This window comes from Sitodiplosis mosellana, unplaced genomic scaffold (genome assembly GCF_009176505.1).
Source record: "Sitodiplosis mosellana isolate CC-2019 unplaced genomic scaffold, AAFC_SMos_1.0 Smas_scaffold_6170, whole genome shotgun sequence".
Classification (NCBI taxonomy): domain Eukaryota; kingdom Metazoa; phylum Arthropoda; class Insecta; order Diptera; family Cecidomyiidae; genus Sitodiplosis; species Sitodiplosis mosellana.
In genome coordinates this window covers 3,481,584-3,502,600 of record NW_022601411.1, presented here as the reverse complement: position 1 = coordinate 3,502,600, position 21,017 = coordinate 3,481,584, and the positions used below count along the sequence as shown (strand labels likewise).

Sequence of the window (21,017 nt, the reverse complement as noted above, 5' to 3'; positions counted from 1 at the left end):
CTGGAAGTGGATCCTCAGGATGGACCAGGGCATTGTCAAACCCAGTCTGATCCATCCTGAAGATCCACCAAAACCCACTTCCAGAACCGGGAGCAGTTTTGAACGATCCTGAGGATCCTCCAAAACTCGCTTCCAAAACATAATTTTCAAGGTGAATGTTGAAATATTTCGAAATAATACGGATTTTGGCGAATCCCAGAGAATGTGAGAGAAAAGAGAGAAATATTGAAATTTTAGATGAATTTTAAATTGCGTGAAACCCCTAGCGATAACCTTCTGACTGTGTTTGATGACATTTTGTTACCATCATCATATAATAGTGATAAAAAAAAACTGCTTTTTCACATGAAACTTCAGGAATGCTATATTGATCATAGAATACTCTAATATATAGAACGAAAAATTATGAGATATGTTTTAGAAATATCACCAAAATCAACAATTACTTAAAGCAGACACTACACATCGAACTTTTTCGAGTCGCTAAAAGTATAATTGTGGTGCTATTTGAAATAAATAAATACACCAATAATGAAGATAATATTGCATTCAATCGAATGTCATATAAATTGAAAAGAAAATATTTAAAAATATTTATTTTAATGTAGTATGAATCGGTGATTTATTGTCACCAAACACTATCAGAACGTTGAAGCAGTCCGGCCCAAATCATGAATAAATCACAGAAACAATATCATCAGAAATTGTATTTGAAACACATCGAAAGATAAAGATGATTGACGGAAATGTAAGAAATGCAATTTATAAGATTGCATTTGTTTAACTGTACAGTAAAAAGCAAAACATGACGATGGATTTTTTTTTTCCGCGATTCGCAAGATTTCCCCTTTTAACGGGTTCCATTATTCGCAGGCTTTACTGTATTAGAGACCAATATTGGGAGGCAAATATGGAGCTTCATAACCGGTTTTATAAGAAAGGCAACACATATCAAATCAAGTATTTTCAGTCGCTATTAACAAAGTATGCATTTAAAAGAAGATGTGATTCAGTATACTTACATCATTTTTCGTTAAAGGCTGACATCGTTCGGTTTGCGTTAAAACGAAAATGTTTGCGTTGAATTTTGTGTTGTTTTTGGCGCTATTGTGTGGCGTGAATGCCACCGAATATCCCGTAGAAACCACAGAAGAATATCCAATAGTAGGTGGTTTTAGCGATCTCGATGAAGAAGACCTCCAAGAATTACCTCTAAAATTGACACATTCATTTGGGAAATTGAGCCAAAAACACGACGATTTCGATCTTATTTTTAAACGGATTATGAGCGGCAAAAGTCAAACCGTAGCTGGCACACGATATGTGTTGACTGTTCAAGTGGAAAATCCAGCAAAAAAACAGAAAACTTGTGAAGCTGACATTTGGGAGAAATTGTGGGAAAATTTTTTCCAAATTAAACTTACTTGTCAGGGCAAGAAATATTTCGTCGATACTACCTTACCGGAAATTGAAGCCAAACTACCAGCTGCTATACCATCAAAACCAAAAAATATGAAAAAAATTGTTTGATCCGACCACTTATTCAAATATATTTGTGATAATTTGAAGAAAAAATGAGCATTTTCATTTTAAATTTATTACATAAATTATGAACAGGAACAGTCACGTCGAATTTCATTCGAACCCAGAATTGCACTTTCTCATGCTCTCCTTTGTATTCAAAATCTTGTTGAATGGTCTTATTTGGATTATGAATGATGTTCAACGTCAACTAACGTTCAGAAATTTCAATGAAGAAAGTTACTGGTTTAATGAAAATTGACAAAGAAATACCGAAATAAAACACTATTAATTTATTATCAAGCCTGTTATCTGAAATTCGCATCATATTTTTTTCTCTAAGGGGCATAATCTGAACATTTTTTCTTTACAAATTTTGACCTAATTTCAGTTATTCATATTGTCAAACAAAAATATTTGAATGCATTTATTTTCTATTCATTCTTGTTGTTGTTAATTATTAGAGCGAAAATTTGTAATCAGCAAATTTCCGAAATTTGTTCCAAAATAATATAACATAAATTTCATCAGATTAATTGTGGATTTTTTTTTTTTTCGTTCTTATTAAGTTTTTCTGTTTTTCAAACCAAATTTCTAATGTATTAAAAATCATAACCAAACAAACTCATCAACACAATCATACTTTTTTGCCGCTTTAAAATCGTCATCAATTCCATAATTGATTTGACTTTGGGCGACAAAAAGTGTGGCGCTTGCCTTCACGTTAGTTATTTCATAAATTGGCCTTTCTCTAACAAATCCATTGATTGCTGAATTTTGATTTAGAAACAAAATAGTTGATAATAATTTTGTAACAGAATAATGAAAGCATATGAAATTAGGTTTTCATTTAACAAAATTTCCAGTGGAAAATAGAATCGTTTTTTTGGTATTTTTCTTCTTTCTGCCAGCGCCATTGAAGCGGCCATAGGGTGACTCCATTTGTTGTTGTTGTTGTTGTTGCTGTTGCTGCTGCTGCTGCTGCTGCTGCTGTTGTTGTTGTTTGCGTGGGCTTTTCGAATGAGCCGCCTTGTTGAGCGCTTCGGCAATGGCCAAACCAAAACTTTCATTGAATTCAGGCCGAGCATATGTCGTTTCAAGGTCGTCAATAGCAAAATCAACACTGTCCTCGTCGGAGTGTTCAATGCTAGCACCGGTAAGCTTCTCTCGATCACTTGAAAAACCGTTGTTCGATCGGAGTTGGGTTGAATTGGCTTGTGCAAATTGTTGTGGCTCCTTTGGTCGGCCTAATGTTGGCCAATTTTCAGATTTGTTTGCTGCACCAAGTGGAGATGTTAACATCTGGAAAATGGTTCGTTTTTATGAGTTTAAAGTTTCTTTTCCTGTCATCTATCATTGTATTTTGATATAGAATAAAAGCAGCAGAAGAAAGAGATTTAATGAAAATTTATGATGATTTACCTTTGCAAATGACGGTCCCGGATTATTGGTAGTAGCATTTAGACCGACCAAAGTTTCAGCTTCGTTAACTAACGTTTGCGGAGGACTATGCGGTGGGAAAATGGTGTCAACAAAACTGCCACACTATATTTGAAACATCAATAGAAGAAAAGTTGAAAAAATGTGTCCCAATTAATTGAGATATATAATAAATTTACCGTTGGAAATTGTTGCACTGAAGTGACATCAATGTTAACGGCTGTATGGATAATTTTCCCGATGCGCCGTTCATTCTCACGATCAATGTACCTTTCACGTTTACGCTCCTCGCGTGCACGTCTCTGGCGATTTTTGTGCCGTTGTGTCAATTCATCCTTGAATTTTGCTCGAATTTCTTCTGAGATGATCGCCGGACAATCAAGCTCAATCTCAACCACATCAAATTGGCATGTGACTGGCAAATGTTGCAAGTATTTCAAGCGTTTGCGTAATTCTTCGGTCATTGAGCACGATTCTTTCTGCAAAATGCGACCTGTTATCGATTTTGGGGCATGTTCCAAGCATCCAAACATCGCCTGTAGCATGCGAACATTGATCGAATGCAAATACAAGTGTTGACCATCACTTGACTGATAGAAATAGAACCAGTTTTCATTTGATACCGTATTCGCAGGCACAATGGCGATATCGTTCAAAGTTAAGTCGCCATCGGCATCGATTATAAAATCACCCATATCATCAGATGATGGTGAACTTTGTTTGTCATCGGCATGATCAAATGGAATAAACTCTTTTGCGTCAGCATTGAGCATGAGTTTATCGATAGCTTCATTCAAACCATTAGCCATTGGTTCGGCCAACTGACTGTTATTGCATTCATTGGTGTGATCGTTGCCAAGTTGGGTGCGAATCTCTTTTTCACGCTCATCTAATAGTGTCAGTGCTTGTTGAACAAAGATGGAGTCCGGGCAATCAAAGCCATCCGAGACTAATTGGCATTCAAGTTCACGACGCTCACGCTGAATGATTGACAGAATTTCTTGCGGCACGGCCAATACGAGTTTGCTATGCTTCAATTCATCGGGATGATCAGAGAGACGTGGAAAGTGTGCAGTTGCCATTTGTTTCGAAGTTGTATCAGCCTTGTGCACTTGAAGTGAGTTTTTGCTGCGGCACATCAAATGAAATGTAACCTCTTCGCTGCAATTATAATTGCGATGTGGCTTGGAAATGGCACTCCGCAAATCTCCAATGTGCACGGCTTCATAACAAATGGGGCACTTTCTCCATGACTTCTTATCGGATAACGCCAAATAATGTAAAATGCATGGCCAGCAGTATACATGACCACACCGTGTCATTTTGGCAGCGACTGGATGATATAAACAAATCGGACACTGCGGTTCCTCACTGCTGCCGAAAAGATTGATTTGTTCAATGTTGGACCACTCTACGAGAAGATCTGGCGAAATTCTATGAGGCGTATAATCGCCCTTCGACTTTACGACAAACTGGCAACTGAAACAAACATCAACGGAAACTAATAAGCATCGATTTCCTTAAAACCATTCACAAAAATAAGCTCTGATCTACTTTCGAACTGTCCAACAACTTACTTTGCTTGCAAAAATTGTTCCTTATTGTATTTGATTCGTTTGACGTATGCACACTTGGCATTATTACCCGAACGCTGGTAGGTTGACGGATCGGTACGATCACGTGGTGCGTAGTTGAAATTAAGCAAATGATTTAAATTCTGTTTTTTGCTGCCCGGCAAATAAACAGAGTTCAATTCAAATTCGAAGTCATTATTGATTGCCTCAGTGCAATCATCTTCAAAATGACTTAATCCGGTGCTCGAAGACGATGCAGTCCTTGGATAGACATCGTTGCCACTGCGGCTGTTACTATTGCCGCTGCCGCCACCGCCACCAATCCGTGATCTTGCGTCACCATTACCACGCGACTTTGGCGTGAAAATTTGATATTGTTGTTGTTGTTGTCTGTGTTGATTAAAGTTGCCGTTATATGTTGAACGATCAGATTTTTGGGCTTGTGAAAAACTACTGGAAAATTCGCGGCGACGTGAACGTGTCTGCTGTTTTCCAGTTGCATCTGTTCGGTCAATCAATCGAAATAAAAAAAAATAAATTCCCAATATTTGTACATGTGCACATGCATTGAAAACCAAAGACTATAACACATTTTAAATGTGCCTAAATCATCGACTTTATACAATACCTTGGTTTGATTTTCGCGAATCAGAGCTGAGTACCTTTGCAGGTACCTGGTTCGTACGTGAATTTGGTTTCTTTTCCATTTGGATGATTGACTGCCTTAGAACTAGATGCCAATTGGCTGAAGTTGATTCGCTTAAATTGATTGTTATTGTTGTTGTTGGTTTGGAAGTGGATGTTTCCTCCACATGGAGTTAATAAAACGTTCTCAGTGTAAAAATTCATCTTTAATTGGCCATGATTTTTCACTAAACACACTGACTAAAAACAAAATGAATCTATCACTTTGTTATTGGCTCGTATGAAACGAAAATTGAACGATTTTGTACGAGTGAAAGAGGAGAAAGATGCGTTTGCAAATGTTCGCTTTTTTTCGAATGGTATCGGTAAAGCTTTCGATTCAAATCAGCTTCCCGATATTCGGACGATTGTAGAATTGCCAAATCACACAGAGGTAAATGAAAAAATAAAAAGAATATTTGTGTAATTAAAAAGACGTCGCACTTTTCAGGTTGAAAAAAATGGCGACCAATCGAAATACTATCCACGCAATACTTGTACTACTATTTTTGTGCATTAAAATGTCAAATAAAAATTCCTTCCACAATTTCAACAAATATGCATGAAGTTGGCCTTACTTCAAATATAAACCCTGTAGTAGAATTTAATTTGATTTTTTTTTTCAACTTTCAAAATCTTTCTAATTTGATTCGAATAAATGAAAAGCGTTTCGGTTATTGTTTAACATTTAGTTTTTGAATATGCCTTGGAAAAGTTGTGAATTGTGAAGAAAAAAATTTCAATTCGGTATAATCGAATCGGTTCAACTATTGGAATTTGACGATAAATTTATCGTGCAAACTGTACGAAATTCACTCACGTTCATAAAAATTCTGTCATGTCAAGTGTCACAATTTAGGTTATGTCATCATTAGTTTCAATCGCTAAAGATTTGATATTCAATGTTTTTGAGATTTATTATGAAAATCAATTGATAAAAAATATTTGAGCTGTGTTTTAGATTTAAAAAAAAAAATTATGGCTGAAACTACGACAAACTCGACGGACGATCAATCAACTGGCGGCAGACAAACATCTGACGAAAAGGCTGATTTATTCACAAAATACAATGAACTGGTTAGTAAATTGGGGTATGCATACTCCAAGTTTAATGCGGTAAAATCAATTTTAATTTTGTTTGGTTTATGAATTTATTTGAACAGTTGCGACCCTGCAGTGTGTACAAAGACGAATATAAGGAGTGCAAAAGTATTCGCGGGCGATTCAATCAATATTTCATTTTTGGCGAGAGTTTGAATTGTGATCAATGGCGAGACGACTACAACAATTGTCAAAAGTACAGTTGGTTCAATGATAAGGAGGCAGTAAAATTGGTGATTCAAAGCGAAATGCAACGCCGTGCCGAACGGTTGAAATCACATTTTGACAATGATATATGGACAAAACGTGAAAGTCCACCCGATGATTGGGCAAAACCATTGCCAGCATTCATGGAAGAGCGCAACAAAAACACCTATCTAGATATAAAAAATCGAGAGTTGAAAGAACAAGAAGAAAAAGCTATGCAAAATATCACAAACACATTATCAGAAGCGAATAAGCCTAGTTTCTGTACGTTTATGTAATAGTAATTCAAATATTGTTATGGTTTAGTAAATAAATAATAATCATCATTATTAGAATGATATAAATTTCTTCAAAAATGTTCCATTTCCATTTTTAAATCCAATTTTAGTACTCGATTGATCTAGTACAATGTTTTACTACTTATGAGTAGCCTCACCACCGTTGCTGCTCAGCGCCCTCTCGAAACGAAAAAGCCACTTTCTTGACTTGCATCGAACATTCTGTCTGTGTTCGGTCTAAACTTTTATTGTTTGCACACACAACAAATCCTGTTCATTCGCTATTTTGGTTTCAACTGGAAAACACTTGTCCAAATTATTAAATAAGGAAAGAAATCGCATCAGCCATTGTCATCTTACGTGACGCTCGTATACGACTCATTTTCTGTTCACCCGAAAAAGAAAAAATAATTTGGTAAGTAAATACAATTTTTAATTTTTTCTTTAAATTTTCGAATCCTTTTTTTTTGGATTTGTTGCACATTAGAAAATGTTATCGTTGGTTGTGATGATTTTTTTTTTGTATGTGAAAATGGCATCATCAATGTCTAATTAATACGAAACCGGCTACATAACCTCAAATATTACGCGTCTATTTTTACATTATTATTTCTTAGAAAAGTTTTTCTCATTGCTTCATTGCTAGTGGTTTAAAGTTGTATTATTTATATTATTTAAAAAAAAAATTTGTTCACACATCCGTTTGAAAAGCAATAATGCGCAAAAACCGTAATTCAGACGTTGTGACAAGCAGTCACCATGATTCCGAGGAAGAGGAATCCGTAGAGGATTTTGATGATGATGACGATTATAAGCCGGAAAAAGTGAGTTAAGACATTTTGTCCCATCTTTGATGAAGCCGCCAGTGCGCTCAATTGAATTTGATTCGATTGAATAATATACGTTTTTATTAGAAAAAGGGGGCCGCTGCGAAGGGAAAGCGAAAGTCAACGGCAGCCTCGCCGAAAGGTCGCGGCAAAAAATCCAAGAAGGAAGAATCTGAAGAAGAATCAGAAGATGAAGAGGACGAGGGTAACATTTGCATTAAATTTGTATTCAACTGAATTTGTAACAATAGGTAAGACGAATTGGAATGTGATACTTTTGTACTTCTTTGTCATTTGCAGAAGACGAAGAAGATGAATCCGAAGAAGAAGAATCGGACGAAGAAGGTAGCGGAAAAGGCAAAAAGACGGGTTCTGCTAAGAAGTCGCGAGCATCGGTATGTATTAGTCGCTTTCACTCGACTGTTTTGCATATGTTGTGAATCATTTTCTTGTTTGAAAAAAAAAAAAAACTGATGATTTTTCTTCTGGCTTGATTCAAGGTTGGAAAAAATCAACCCGACAAAGACGGTAACATGCAGCTGTACCTCTTCAAAAACGACCTAACGAAGGAATTCAGAACGGACGAAAAATTGTGTATGTGGCGTCGAGACGGTGCCAGCCTGTTGCAGAAGTATATGGTTATCACAGATGAATCGGAAAATAGCGATATCATTTTCAAGGCATCATCCGTATACTCCTGTTGGGAAGAAAAGCGGAAGAACGACTTTTTCGAAATCAAAGTCCAGTTAGTCGGTGACAAAAAGGAAGGAAAGGTCAAAGTCGTCGATGTGCAAGAATTCGAACGCTATGCGGTTGAAGATCGCCCAAAGGTGAATAAAAAATTTCGTTCCAATAAATTTGTTGGAACAACACTGCTTGAGTAAAATCGAATAATTGTTATTTGTTTCCATTCATTTCAGGTGGATATCACACCGAAAGGGGCTGAAGGTGGTGAAAACTACGAGGAAGGTTCCGATGTAAGTGTTAATTTACATAAAAAAAATTAATTATATATAGTGATTTGAAGGCAGAGATTATTTGTTGTTTTTTTTTTCAATTTTTTTCTTCACAGGATGAATTTGACGAGAACGAAGAAGAGGACGAATAGATGATAATCTTCGGGCTGGATGCATGGAGCATCACGACGATTACAATGATCATAATATAAATGTTAATTTCATTAACCATTCATTATTCATTTAAAAGAAAAAAAACAAACAAACAAAACATTTGAAAATAAAATTACCTTTACAAAGAAATAAGACGAAAACTTGAATAAAAAAAAATACCACGTTGAAAAGTATATGTTTGAGGTTTTTGATTTATTAATTGGATCTATTCAAGTAGACTTTTTCGTTACATATTTCACAGTTGTTAGTTCTCTTTTACAATTCTTTCTTTCAATTTTGCATTAACAACTCAATTTTATAGCACACTATCACAACTATTGACATATATAATAAATATTTTCTACTCGATTCTCAAATTAAATTCCTTGTCACAACTGAATACCGTGTCGGTTTATTAAGATGAATTAGGTCGTTCATTGGATCTGGAAAAAAAGAGTCGTTTCAAAATTTCATCATTTTACCGCATGTCATTCAAAAATGTACCTGTTCTTTGATTGTGATAATTCAGGAAGTTCCAGGCGATCTGATCGGCTCGTTGCCGCGCCCAATTCACTGTAATCGAGACGCAAGTCACTAAGGGCTTGCAAAAATGAATTATTGGCTGTACTCAAATCATTGTTGATTGTCATTCGATTCAGTTCATTGGCGCTAGTGTCATCAAAATGTTTTTCATTGTAAAAATTCAGGTTGTCATTAGGTGTATTCATGCGTTTCTGTACCAAATTCTTTGAGTTGAAACTAATAGTGGCCTTGGCCAAATCGGATCCTGATGAAGTGGTAGCCAATGCTGTTTGCGATGCTAATGTGAACTTATTCAAATCATTATTCAAATTACAATTAATTGCATCGACCTCATTCATATCTAAATTGTTTGGTTGACTTGAAATATTAAAACTGTTAACAGTGACGGCAGTGTTTGTAGCGGATTTCTTCGCCGCACCTGCAGTTGATATGGCCGATGTGGATGCGAGTAAGTCATTTTGCTGACTGTGGTTATTGTTGGTGGTAGACAGAACCTTTGACCAGAAATGGGAGTCTTCACTGTCACGACGGTCACCATCTTTTGACCATGGCATTCTATTCTTCATTAGTGATTTCTTTTCTGCACCATGTAAATTATCGATTAGCTTGGCGGCTGCATTTGTGTCATCACCATTTCGATTATTGTTGCGTTTTCGTTTGTTCACATTGAACTCACCCATTAGCTTATTTAATGTTTGGCTATAGCAATTGTATGAAACATCGTCATCTTTGCAATTTGGTTTGGTTTTGCTATTGGACCGCGTGATTGCATGCGGATTATAGTTCCAAGTGATCGGTTCATTGTCAACTTGGTTTGTGGAATTGGTTTGTAATGCGGCCGCCACACTGTCCATCGGATTACTTTGATCGGTCGAGCTACTCGCAACTGTATGAAAAAACAAATTTTTTTTCTATTCATTCGCTGTCATTATCAGGCTGTGCATTTCGCATGAAATACAAACCATTTCGAAGTGATTCCGTCGAACTTGATTCGGATGTGGAACTGTCACGTTTCGAATCACCACTACCACTACCAAGAATGGCAAAACTCATTCGTGGCCCTTCAAGCAGAGTATCAAATACGCTTGCCGATGTGATTGGCGTCCGATAGCGGCTTCGATTGTCTGTAAATTGGGATGTTTTATATATGTTATAAGCATGAATTATGTGAACTATCTGTCAATCGATGCCTTGTTTACTCACTCGAAATACTTGACGGTAAGGTTGAGATCGGTAAGGTCATGAAATCGTCATCAAGACCATTCATGTTCGTTGTAACTGATTCAATTCCATTCGAACTAACGCTATCAATGTAATTGTCTTGAATATGTTCCTTTGGCGATGTTCGTACACTCAATGAAAATTCCGCATACTCGACATCATTCTCGCCAGATATTGTCTCCTCTTCTAATTCATTGTCTTCTTCGGAACTGTCATTCACTTTGCTCAGTGCACGACGCGCTTTATCACGTGTTCCATGCAAATCTTCATCCTATTTGAAAAATAAGACAAACAAACAAACAAACAAACCAGATAACATTTATAAAAACTAAATACAAAACCACAAAATGGGTGTATTTGTCGCCTTTTACCGAATCTGAACTCAATGTTATGTTATCTGCTGAGCGTAAATTCGGTGACGAAATCGACTGGCCAAGCGATGATACACGAGGCGGTGTATTTTCTAAAAAAAAAAATACATTCATTTATGATTCATCATTGAAATTTTCAAAATTGTCATCAATTCAAAATAATTTTACTTATAATAGTGAGAGCAGTGACTTTTGGCAGTGCATTTTGACTGTTTGTAGCATCTGTGGAATCGACTTTAACATTGTTTGCATAGATATTTTGTAGGAGATCAGAAAATAAATCTGAAAATAATCAAACAAAACATTGCAATTTCAAACAAATTCTTGAAAATGAATGTGCCTACCATCGCTTGGAATGATTTCCTTTCGTTTATCTACCAACTGATTTGTGTTAATATAATCTGGTTGATCGCATTCATTGTAAAAATGTTCATATTTCGACGATGATTTCTCTTTTGAAGAGTTTGTGCTTGATTTTCCATTTGAAATAACCGATCTTTTGGCGTTGTGCTTTGATTTGGCACCCGAACATGATGGTACATCGGTCATTTCAGATGCGGATGACGATGAATATGACGCTGATGTGCCGGCCAAATTCACCGAAATCAAATTTTCATTAACTGAAATTGCGGATGAAGTTGAATTGGCGGCCGAGCTTATTTCAGTAATGCTGGTATTTGCGGCCGCATTGCTTGTATAATGTTTATTTTTCAATGATTCACGTCTCAAGCGATCCTTCAGCTGTTTGATTTCCGTTTCGTGGTGCCATTGCTTTTTCAGCAACTGATTTATGTACCACTGTTGGTCACGACATCGTTGAAAGAATGTTGATGGCCGTACTTGAAAACGAAGCTCAAGCGAATCACGTTGCACATTCAAATAGCCTTCGCTGGCAAGTAGGGCCAAGCGGAAGAATCCTAATGAATTGCATCAACAGAAAATTGAAATAGAAATATTGGATGCCAAAGTGAAAAAAAGAGAAATGTGAATTTTCAAGTTCCTTACGATTATAGCCCCAAGATTCTCCAACCTCAAAATCGGAGACAAATTCGCGTTGAATGACCTTTGAAGATGTTTGATGAATCATTTGTACGCGATATTCATATTTGCTCGTCTCCGGATAGCCATGGGTTAATTCAAGAAAAACACTTAAATATTCACCACGCACAGCGCCATTCCCATATGGATAGACCTTTAAACGCCATTGCAAACCATTCACATTCAATTCATTCGAATATATCGGCAAACCCTTCCTTTGCAATGACGTAAATTTTTCCATAAGAAATGTGCCAGTTTCATATGACGGGACTATCTCGCTTACAAAATCAACTGGCACGGGCGCCATTACGTAGCATGTCATTGGCTTAAGCCGAACCTGATGAATCATTTTCAACAATTCCGGAGATTTCGTAATGAGTTGACTGCGTGAGCAAGAGTTCATTTGATGTTCAATTTCATCCAATAACTGTTCGAGTTGCTCGGTCTCGTGATTTAACGATGTCTTTTGTCGCACCAACGTTACCAATTTTAATTTAAGATGCGAATCCAATCGATTAACCATGTGTTCAACGGCATTTCGAATTTCCCGAACTTTCTCGTCTTTCGCCGATCGTACTGTTTCAACATTTTGCTCAACATCTTTTACCAAACTTATTAATTCCATCAAACGGCTACGCAGCTGCGAAACTTCTTCTTTTACTTGAGCGATATGCGTTTCATAGACGAGGTCTAAATTGGAGCGATATTGAGAGAAAATAATTGATCAGTAAAAGAAAAATAGAAATATAAAAAAAAATTTATTCCATCGGCTTTACCTAGTTGTTTGAATGTATGGCCAGAGTGTGTGCCACCCCAGAGAGCACATTGATGGCAAATACAGCATTTACAGGTCCCACAATAAACGGATAATTTTTCGCTATGCGTATTACACTGATCGTTTTCACTTTGCGCTAACCCATTTGCTTTGACATTTGCACATATTTGCTGTGTGTGAAGAATTTTTTTTTTTTTTCATATGATTCATTCTTTCAAATAAATAATCACTCAACCAAAAGCATCTTTAAATTAAATCGCACCTGTAAAGATTCCACTTGAAGAGCAACTTCTTCCAGCCAACGGCAATTTACCAGCTCTTGAACATTTAATGGAGCCCGACAGTGTGGACATTGCCGACGCTGCTCATTTAACCATCTTGATATGCATAGATAACAGCAAAGTTTCGAACAATGCGGGCACAGATGCGCTTCTTGCAATTTTTCCATGCAGATAAAACACCGGAATACATCGTTTAGCGACTGAAAAAAAAGAAGAAAAAAAAAGAGAGCATCATATTAATGAATGAGAAACAAAAATAATGTTTACACTAAACTGAAAAATCATGGGTTTCTATTTCTTAAAATTCGGTTTTTTTACCATTGTCACACTGTGTGAATCGCTGCAAAATTCTGCTGGATATGTTTATATCAAATTTTGCCGTTCAATTCCAGTGAAATAACAAACCGAAAAAAACACAAACAAACTATATCCTCATTAGTATTCGAGTCACAGTCTTTCAATTCGATAGAAAAAAAATATTCAGTCGGCTGAATTTGTTATTCGATTTATTGTCTCATTTGACATTTTATATATGTTGACCACTAATGTGTATACAATGGGAGCATCAAGAAATGTCTTTGTTCTTTCTCTCTCTCTCTCTCTCTCTCTCTCTCTCTCTCTCTCTTCCTATGTTCGTTGCTTTGCACAAATGTTTGTGTTTGCATGCATGCGTTCGAAAAGTGTGTTTATGTGTGTGAACTCTGTTTATTGGTTCAACTGTCAGTTGGTAAATGTTGTGGATATTGTTGCCTGCTAATACATACACTGCATAAATGCGCATTGCTTAGCAACCGATCCGGTACCAATGCCGCGTTGCGACAATACGATATTTCAAAAAGAGTGGAGAAAAGAAACAACAACAGCAACCAACAGTTCGAGACGGTGCATGAGAACGTTACGCTCGGTTATTTAGTATTGACGAATGTGATTTGTAGAAATGGAAAACGATAAAAATTTTGATCGCATCGAAAAGTTGCCATTCAAAATAAAACATAATGAAAGTGAAGAACATGGGTAGGCAAACGATTCATATTTCCGTTTTGTAGGCCACTTAAAGTGGCAAACAAATTTCTCATTTATCACAAAGAATTTAATTTCACAATTGCACACAGACTTTTATTGTCAGTTCACCACACCGAATTGGACGATGGCCGTGATAAACGGGTTCCATTCAAATTGGCGGGATTCAGCAAAAACTCAGACATTTTAATTGCAATTAGCAGCCGCAAGGATCTATTCGTATTTGATTTAACTGACGAAAAATACTGGTGTTTTGATGAAGTCTGTCAAAATCTGTCATGTTTTTGCTTTCATCCACGCAATTATGCTTGTATTTTGGTTGGCACAAAATATGGATCGCTTTTGGTTGTTGAACTAAAAGCCACAAGTAAAATTCATCAAAGAATCAAGGCGTTTGACAATAGTATTTTGGAAATAATCGGAATTCATGACTCTGTTGAATATTTCATTTGTTACACTTCAACGGAAGCATTGATTTGCAGCCACAGCACAGATGCAACATTGAGAATTGAGCATCGGTTTTTCAAAGCAATCGCAATAAAATCGATTTTAACTAAATTGGTGATCAAAAAAATCGTCACTCATGTAACAGCTGATATGAAATTGACAGTGGCGGTGCTTCTGAATGACGAATCGTTGTATATTTATGGTGTTGGTTTGGATAAAATTGATTCAATCAATCTAATCAAGCACATTCATCCGATTGATCGATTAGATGTATATTTCAAACATTCCGACCTAAATAACAGTGAGTTAAATTGGAAATTTATCAACTTTTATCAATTCAGAAAAGAAAGAAATCATTAGATTAAAATGTATAAAGTGAGCGAACGTATCATGACTATTGAGGTCACTTATATATTATTTGGACTTTTCGTAGATAAAATCATGGATAAAAAGAATGCTGCAATGGATATTATCTTCTTGGATATGAAATTCCATGAGAATGGCAACGAGTTATGGCTTATGAGCAAAAATTCTTACATAATCGTAATCGATGCACAACAATGGCATGTTATAAAAGCCGTATCGCCCGAAAAATATCATGTAAAAATGTCATCATTTGTATCGTGTGCGCTGGCACAAGAAGTGATACACAAATCGTTGTCGTCGTCGTTCCATAGTCTCTGCATTGGCTTAACAAGTACTAAAAAATTAGTGTTTTTGAGCGAAAGTAACACAAACGATTCCATCGATTTCAAACCATTCCTTCCATGGAAATGTGCCGCTGTAAAACGTTTCTCACTTTCACCGAACAGTAAATTGTTGGCATTAATTTCTGTAGATGGGTCATTTAAATTATATTCCATCGAATTCATGCTACTTCAAATTTTCCAAACAGTACAGCCGAAAATCACCGCAATCAATCATGAAAACATGCAACTGAATCAAAGCTTAAATGCCCTTGATAAAAAGGTAATTTTCACCGATATGACAATAGCAATAAATTTCTCCTTCATTGTTCGACAAAAGGCTGTTAAAAGAGTAAAATAATAATAATAATAATTAAATATTTCTGTATTCAGGTAGCCAAGCTGTTGTCACGCCAACGTTTACTAACAATTCTGAGTGAATATGGTGAATATCCAGCGCAATATCGTCAAATTATCTGGAAGTATTTGTTAAAATTACCCAACAACACTGAAGCCTACTGCGATTTATTGGAAAGAGGTCTTCACCCATGTACTCGATCATATGGACAATCATTTCGTGTATTCGATCCGGTTCTACAGAAGAAACTCAAATGCATCGCTTCCTATTTATGCAACTGGAGTAAAATACTCGGTGTTTCATTTGATTTGGAAGATCATTTTCTGCCGTATTTCATTTTTCCATTTCTAAAACTCTATTCAAACAATTTGATGGTGTGCTTTGAATTGGTTGCAACCATTCTATTGAATCAATGTAGCTTATGGTTTGAGTTCAGTCCATTGTTACCAATGAACTATTTGGGACTTATCGAAAACTTGATTGATCATTTCGAGCCTAAGCTCATGCAATTTTATCGGCGTTCTTCGGTAACAAGTGTAACATTTGCATGGAAAATGATGCGCACTGCTTTCAGTGATGTTCTGGTCGAATATCAATGGTATTATATTTATAAATATTTATTTTAAAAGTTTAATTGTATATAATTTTTATTAAATTATTTTTTTAGGTGTCAGCTCTGGGATCATATCTTATCAGCTCCAGCGTATTTCCTTGTTTTCATTGTGGTCGCGTTTAACTGTATACAACGATCGGCTATTGAACGACTTGCCAATGCAAAAGAAATTCATGCTTATTTCGATGAACCATGTGCAATCAATATACATTACTGGCTACGAACGGCTTATGAACAAATGTCTAATTGTCCAATCGATTTACATCCAAATCAATATATACAACCATTTGCGTGTCTTGGTGTTGAGAAACAATATTGCAAAATATTAAACTATCCACGGATCGAATTCAATAAACGAATGGAACAAAAGAAACAACTACACAACCAAATGCAAGTTATCAATCGCAAATATATTGAATTGGAGAAATATGAAATGGAGCTCATGCAACAAATCGTAAATGATGTTCAATGCCAAGAACATCAACAACGCATGCAAAAGGTGCAACTAACTTATGAACTTTCCTTGATAAATCAACTGAAACGTATCGAAAATCAACGACAACACTTGATACTATCCGAGCGACAATTAAATGACCGAGAATCCATGATGAAGAAAATGATGAAGCAAAATGATGCACAAAATGAGGTTGACACACGTGAAATTTACTTGAAGAGAGCGCTATGTGATATGGTTAAATCGGTGAGTGTGTTCATTTTTTTCAAACAATTCATATTATAATTGTTATTTTAAGGGAAACGATTTGTTGGAGGCCTTTTTGCAAACTATTGCTTCATTTTCACTTTCTAACAGAAATTACGAGATGAGACTGAGCTTCTTCGAGCAGAAAGTGTTTTTCGCAAACAGGAAATTGATTTGTTGATCAAAGAGTGCAATTTATCGACGAACAAATGAATTCCGTACCTGGCTGCTACTACTCGATTGAGAATTAAATGTAAAACCTATGGCGATTCCCATTGAATAATGTAAACAAAATAGATTCAATTCTCTGTCACCATTAAGACGTGTTGTACACGAATATCATTGCTGCGTTGAATTTTTTTTTGTTCTTTTTATATTTCATACGATAAAACAAAGACGACAAATACAAATGGTGACCAATACCTAACTCATTTTTAATTTATTATCAATGCTTCTATTTTAAATAAAGACCTTTTTGTGTTTGTACCATTTTCTATTTGTTCAACTCGTGCGTGATCACTACCAAAATAGGAAACAAATCGTGTTTTGAATAATAAAAATACAAAGAAGTATGCGGAAGTTTTTTTTTTGTTTTACTTTTTAAACTTTTTTTTTCTACTGATCGGCTTTGAATCATGTAGGTATATAAGTTATATTGATGCAATCCAATGAGATATATTGATAATAAAAGTTCAACAAGCAAAGTTCTGATTAGTTCTTTGCAACTGAATCAGAAATAAAAAATAAATTTCGTTGGTGGTTAAAATAAAATGAAATTTCTGAACATATTATGCTGTAGATTTTGTAATTTTTGACCAATACCTTACTCATGTTGGAAGTTTTTTTTTTTTTCATAAAACACTGTCGCTGTGTCGCTACATCTTTGAATGAATTGGTTGCTCACAAGAAATAAGAAGCAGATGCATTGTTGATGATCATTGAGATGTCCAAATATGGACAAATAAAGTTCAAGTGCACTTAAATCACTTGGATACCAGTTGCGCGTTTCTTTGCTTATGACCATATTTACGACATTATAGTGAAACATTGGCTGTTCCATAGCATCTATAAATAGTGAGCAATGCACTTTAGTGCAGCGAGGTTTGCAGCGAGAGCAAGATTCAAAGAATTACACTATGTAAACAAACGATGTATATAAAGTGCGTTTAGTAATGCCCTTTAATATTTGAACAAAGGTGCGACTATTTAAGTGTATTGCTTCGACTTTTGTTGTATTTTCTTAGTCGAAGGACGGATCAATGCCTTCAATTTAATGGCCATGAACAAAATAATCAAAATAAAGAGACAATCCCAAAAGACAATACCATGGAAATTATCCGGCAACAAGATGCATTTCTGACGTAGTTTTTTTCATTAACATTTAATACGAAACATAAAATGAATAATATTACAGTGGATTTTTTTTAGTGAATTAATCAAAATAATATATGTGACAAGATGTCAAGCAAAAAACTTTGTTGCTCTCTCTCTCTCTCTCTCTCTCTCTTTCTCTTTCTCTCTCTCTCTTTCTCTTTCTCTTTCTCTTTCTCTCATATGTGTATATTTGTGTTTAACGAAGTATTTGTGACATTGACCTCACAGTACATCTCATTTAAATATTACGGCTTATAAACTAGCTTACTGCAATTGGAATTACGTTTCGTTTGTTGCATCGAGTGAACTTGTTTCTTTACTTGGTTAATTTTTTAGAAACAGCAGCATTCTTTCTCTCTTATCATTCGTTTCTAATTTAATTTATGATTTGGCTTGAAAATGACAAAGAAACTGTACTGGAATGAAAATTCGATCATTGCACAACTCAATTCGAAATTTACCTTCTTATTTAACAAAAATAATAGAATCGAAGGGAAATTGTGTTATATTCGAACCAAATGAAAAAAAAATGCTTGATAACTATCTTGGAGGTGCGTTAGATAAGTATTTGTTTGCCCAAGTACAGTGTGTTGGCCGTTCGATTGAAGTTCGTAATCAAACATTCATTTGTTACACAAACCTATAATGCTCATGTGCTTGCTACTGGAACACAAGCCATTGAATCGTGCACATAATTTCGTGCACAATGAAAAAAGGGCTGTAGACGAATGATACGACGCATTTTGAATTTAGGCCAAAAATTCAGCCATAACAACAATACGACGTTGGAAGAAAAAAAAAAGTATACATAATGGCTGGTACACTGGACGCATGCCAAAATAGCAAAATATATACGCTTGTTATGTGTCTGCCGATTTTCCCTTTTCATTATTATGAAATTGTAACACATAAGATGTCAAGATTTTCACAATGTTGGATTTCATTTGAACTCTCTGCACTGCTAAATTGGTGTATATAGATATAGAAACGACCGACAGACAGACAGACAAATATGGACATTTTTTTTTCAAAAATGAACCAACAGACACACTCCCTCACACACTCAGCCACACTCGAGTTCGTTCACTTCTTTGCACACTTTACGCCAGAGAGGAAAAAAACAGCAACCCATAAAGAATACGAATTTAATGGATGTTAAGTTGGAGAAGTTCAATCTTTGAATCAGCGCTAGACGAGACAAAGCACACGGTGAATGCATCCCTCTAAACCATGTCGCGTCCGTCGGTTTGTTGTTAAGCGCGCTCATCAGTGAGTTTTTTTTTTCACAATTCTTATTACTTATTACTCTAGGTTCACTTACCTCTGTCGTCGTTGTCGTCGGCAATATTTCATCATTTTGATGCATCGTGGTTGCTTCGCCAACACCAACCGATTTGTTTGTTGTTGATACTGCTGCTGCTGATATTGACGGTCTTCAGACGTTTATATATGTATCGGTTATGCGTTCTTGGCTTCGGTTGTTTTTGCTTTTGTATAGCTGTTGTTTCTGTTTATCTCATGTATTTTCTTTCGTACCAGTTTAAAAGAAAAAAAAATCATTTAATATTCTTGTAGGAAAAAAAAAAAACAACCAACGAAAGACCCAAGGAAACAAAAACGATATTTCAGTTCTGATTATTTATCTTCTGCAAATCCATCTAAATTATGTTTAAGATCTTGAACAAATTTTTATGGTCAATAAACTCCACATCATTTTGAACAAAAAAGTGAAAACTCTATGGAAATTATTCCTATTTTTTCATTATTATTGTTGTTTGACTTTGCAAACAGAGTTAAAATGACGGATTGCCTAATATTTCTACACAATATTTCAAATGGGGGAAAAATTATTCAATTTTTATTATGTAAGTATTACCGAAAAAAAATGAAATTTAGATTCTTCCTGCGTTTTTCCAATAAATTTATGTTCTTCTTTAAAAATATTTAAACACGTTCACAAAACTATTGTTGTCTCGCACATGAAAAATTAATGTCGATTAATGTGTATTAGGATTTCCTGTAGAAATTAAAATTGATTTATTCAATGATTAGACAAAATGAACAAAAATCCTGAATTGTTATTGTTTTAAAAGTGCAGAGACAATGCAACAAATGTTATTATCCGATCACGAATTTGTAGTAATTTCGTACACGACAATGATTTTGTGTGCGTGTATCCTAGTCAGATTTTATCGATTGTTATGAACATATACTCACACGAATCCAATCCAACGGTGGCTTTGCAGATATCCTAAAAATAGATATAATCACTTCTTTGATGCACTTGTCAGGCATCCGCCCAATAAAAATGTGTGTAATCCATTGGTGATTAAATTTAGACTGAGATCACTGAACACAACTTTTTGTATACAATTGTTCAAGAATCACTCGAATCAATTTGAAAATACTTTTCCAAACTACTGATAAGCTGATAAAACTGGCACCAATTTGTCGAAGATTGATTACATTGTCTGTGGGAAAATATTAAATGATTTAACGAATTGCCGAGAGAAAAGACGAAAGAATAAACGGTTAAACGATTTGTTAAACTTAAAATAGAACCAAATCGTAATTTCGTTCACACTGATTGCGAGCCTGTGAGCGAATGATTGGTCTGAAATGAAATGTTCATGAACGGAGGAGAGTGATTTCGAGTCCAAGTCATCACACATAGAATGTAATCGCGAAAATAAATCGCCGTGAAATAGAGAAGATACACAACATGAATTTCAACGCCAATGCACATGAGTCGCGGGAGTTAATATCGTTATCGATATTATACAGGGTGTAACAGAATTGCGTGCCGATATTTTAACCACGTATTGCTGGGGCCAAGACCTATCGAAAAT

General features: G+C 35.5%; 5 protein-coding genes across 5 annotated transcripts; 3 read left to right on the top strand and 2 right to left on the bottom strand.

Moving 5' to 3' along the window:
• Positions 1–1,813: 1,813 nt before the first annotated feature.
• LOC129575995 (RING finger protein 10) lies at positions 1,814–6,037 on the bottom strand. Its single transcript, XM_055460302.1, has 5 exons — positions 5,164–6,037; positions 4,539–5,037; positions 3,141–4,440; positions 2,944–3,066; positions 1,814–2,823 (listed from the first exon to the last, which is right to left on the bottom strand). Exons 1-5 carry the CDS (start codon positions 5,240–5,242, stop codon positions 2,368–2,370), a joined length of 2,457 nt encoding a protein of 818 aa, XP_055316277.1. The 5' UTR covers positions 5,243–6,037; the 3' UTR covers positions 1,814–2,367.
• A 121-nt stretch (positions 6,038–6,158) lies between these two features.
• Positions 6,159–6,856, top strand: LOC129576000 (UPF0545 protein C22orf39 homolog). The gene is made up of 2 exons (XM_055460321.1): positions 6,159–6,296; positions 6,383–6,856. The coding sequence occupies exons 1-2, from the start codon at positions 6,198–6,200 to the stop codon at positions 6,803–6,805; spliced, it is 522 nt and encodes a 173-aa protein (XP_055316296.1). The 5' UTR covers positions 6,159–6,197; the 3' UTR covers positions 6,806–6,856.
• Positions 6,857–6,985: 129 nt separating this feature from the next.
• Positions 6,986–8,935, top strand: LOC129575997 (uncharacterized). The gene is made up of 7 exons (XM_055460317.1): positions 6,986–7,220; positions 7,517–7,629; positions 7,720–7,837; positions 7,933–8,027; positions 8,133–8,462; positions 8,553–8,609; positions 8,705–8,935. The coding sequence occupies exons 2-7, from the start codon at positions 7,522–7,524 to the stop codon at positions 8,738–8,740; spliced, it is 744 nt and encodes a 247-aa protein (XP_055316292.1). The 5' UTR covers positions 6,986–7,220; positions 7,517–7,521; the 3' UTR covers positions 8,741–8,935.
• Positions 8,936–13,578, bottom strand: LOC129575993 (protein PF3D7_1417600-like). Its single transcript, XM_055460299.1, has 11 exons — positions 13,289–13,578; positions 12,952–13,170; positions 12,691–12,859; positions 11,882–12,604; positions 11,221–11,793; positions 11,045–11,158; positions 10,877–10,968; positions 10,488–10,776; positions 10,247–10,408; positions 9,246–10,170; positions 8,936–9,184 (listed from the first exon to the last, which is right to left on the bottom strand). The coding sequence occupies exons 1-11, from the start codon at positions 13,289–13,291 to the stop codon at positions 9,157–9,159; spliced, it is 3,297 nt and encodes a 1,098-aa protein (XP_055316274.1). The 5' UTR covers positions 13,292–13,578; the 3' UTR covers positions 8,936–9,156.
• A 79-nt stretch (positions 13,579–13,657) lies between these two features.
• LOC129575994 (TBC1 domain family member 31) lies at positions 13,658–17,373 on the top strand. Its single transcript, XM_055460301.1, has 6 exons — positions 13,658–13,984; positions 14,083–14,738; positions 14,871–15,406; positions 15,517–16,079; positions 16,149–16,794; positions 16,906–17,373. Exons 1-6 carry the CDS (start codon positions 13,908–13,910, stop codon positions 17,005–17,007), a joined length of 2,580 nt encoding a protein of 859 aa, XP_055316276.1. The 5' UTR covers positions 13,658–13,907; the 3' UTR covers positions 17,008–17,373.
• The last annotated feature ends 3,644 nt before the right edge of the window (positions 17,374–21,017 follow it).

What these genes read in the sequence shown, in the direction of transcription:
- LOC129575993 (XM_055460299.1), bottom strand. An exon ending in CCATACATTCAAACAACTAG is followed by an intron (nt 12,605 to 12,690) that starts GTAAAGCCGATG and finishes GCTCCAATTTAG; the next exon opens with ACCTCGTCTATGAAACGCAT. An exon ending in CTTACCGTCAAGTATTTCGA is followed by an intron (nt 10,409 to 10,487) that starts GTGAGTAAACAA and finishes CCCAATTTACAG; the next exon opens with ACAATCGAAGCCGCTATCGG.
- LOC129575997 (XM_055460317.1), top strand. Translation starts at nt 7,522, where the DNA reads ATGCGCAAAAACCGTAATTCAGACGTTGTGACAAGCAGTCACCATGAT. An exon ending in ACGATTATAAGCCGGAAAAA is followed by an intron (nt 7,630 to 7,719) that starts GTGAGTTAAGAC and finishes CGTTTTTATTAG; the next exon opens with AAAAAGGGGGCCGCTGCGAA. An exon ending in CTAAGAAGTCGCGAGCATCG is followed by an intron (nt 8,028 to 8,132) that starts GTATGTATTAGT and finishes GCTTGATTCAAG; the next exon opens with GTTGGAAAAAATCAACCCGA.
- LOC129576000 (XM_055460321.1), top strand. Translation starts at nt 6,198, where the DNA reads ATGGCTGAAACTACGACAAACTCGACGGACGATCAATCAACTGGCGGC. An exon ending in TCACAAAATACAATGAACTG is followed by an intron (nt 6,297 to 6,382) that starts GTTAGTAAATTG and finishes TTATTTGAACAG; the next exon opens with TTGCGACCCTGCAGTGTGTA.
- LOC129575994 (XM_055460301.1), top strand. Translation starts at nt 13,908, where the DNA reads ATGGAAAACGATAAAAATTTTGATCGCATCGAAAAGTTGCCATTCAAA. An exon ending in TAAATGCCCTTGATAAAAAG is followed by an intron (nt 15,407 to 15,516) that starts GTAATTTTCACC and finishes TTCTGTATTCAG; the next exon opens with GTAGCCAAGCTGTTGTCACG. An exon ending in GTTCTGGTCGAATATCAATG is followed by an intron (nt 16,080 to 16,148) that starts GTATTATATTTA and finishes TTATTTTTTTAG; the next exon opens with GTGTCAGCTCTGGGATCATA.
- LOC129575995 (XM_055460302.1), bottom strand. Translation starts at nt 5,242, where the DNA reads ATGGAAAAGAAACCAAATTCACGTACGAACCAGGTACCTGCAAAGGTA. An exon ending in GAACAATTTTTGCAAGCAAA is followed by an intron (nt 4,441 to 4,538) that starts GTAAGTTGTTGG and finishes TGTTTGTTTCAG; the next exon opens with TTGCCAGTTTGTCGTAAAGT. An exon ending in CAGTGCAACAATTTCCAACG is followed by an intron (nt 3,067 to 3,140) that starts GTAAATTTATTA and finishes TTTCAAATATAG; the next exon opens with TGTGGCAGTTTTGTTGACAC.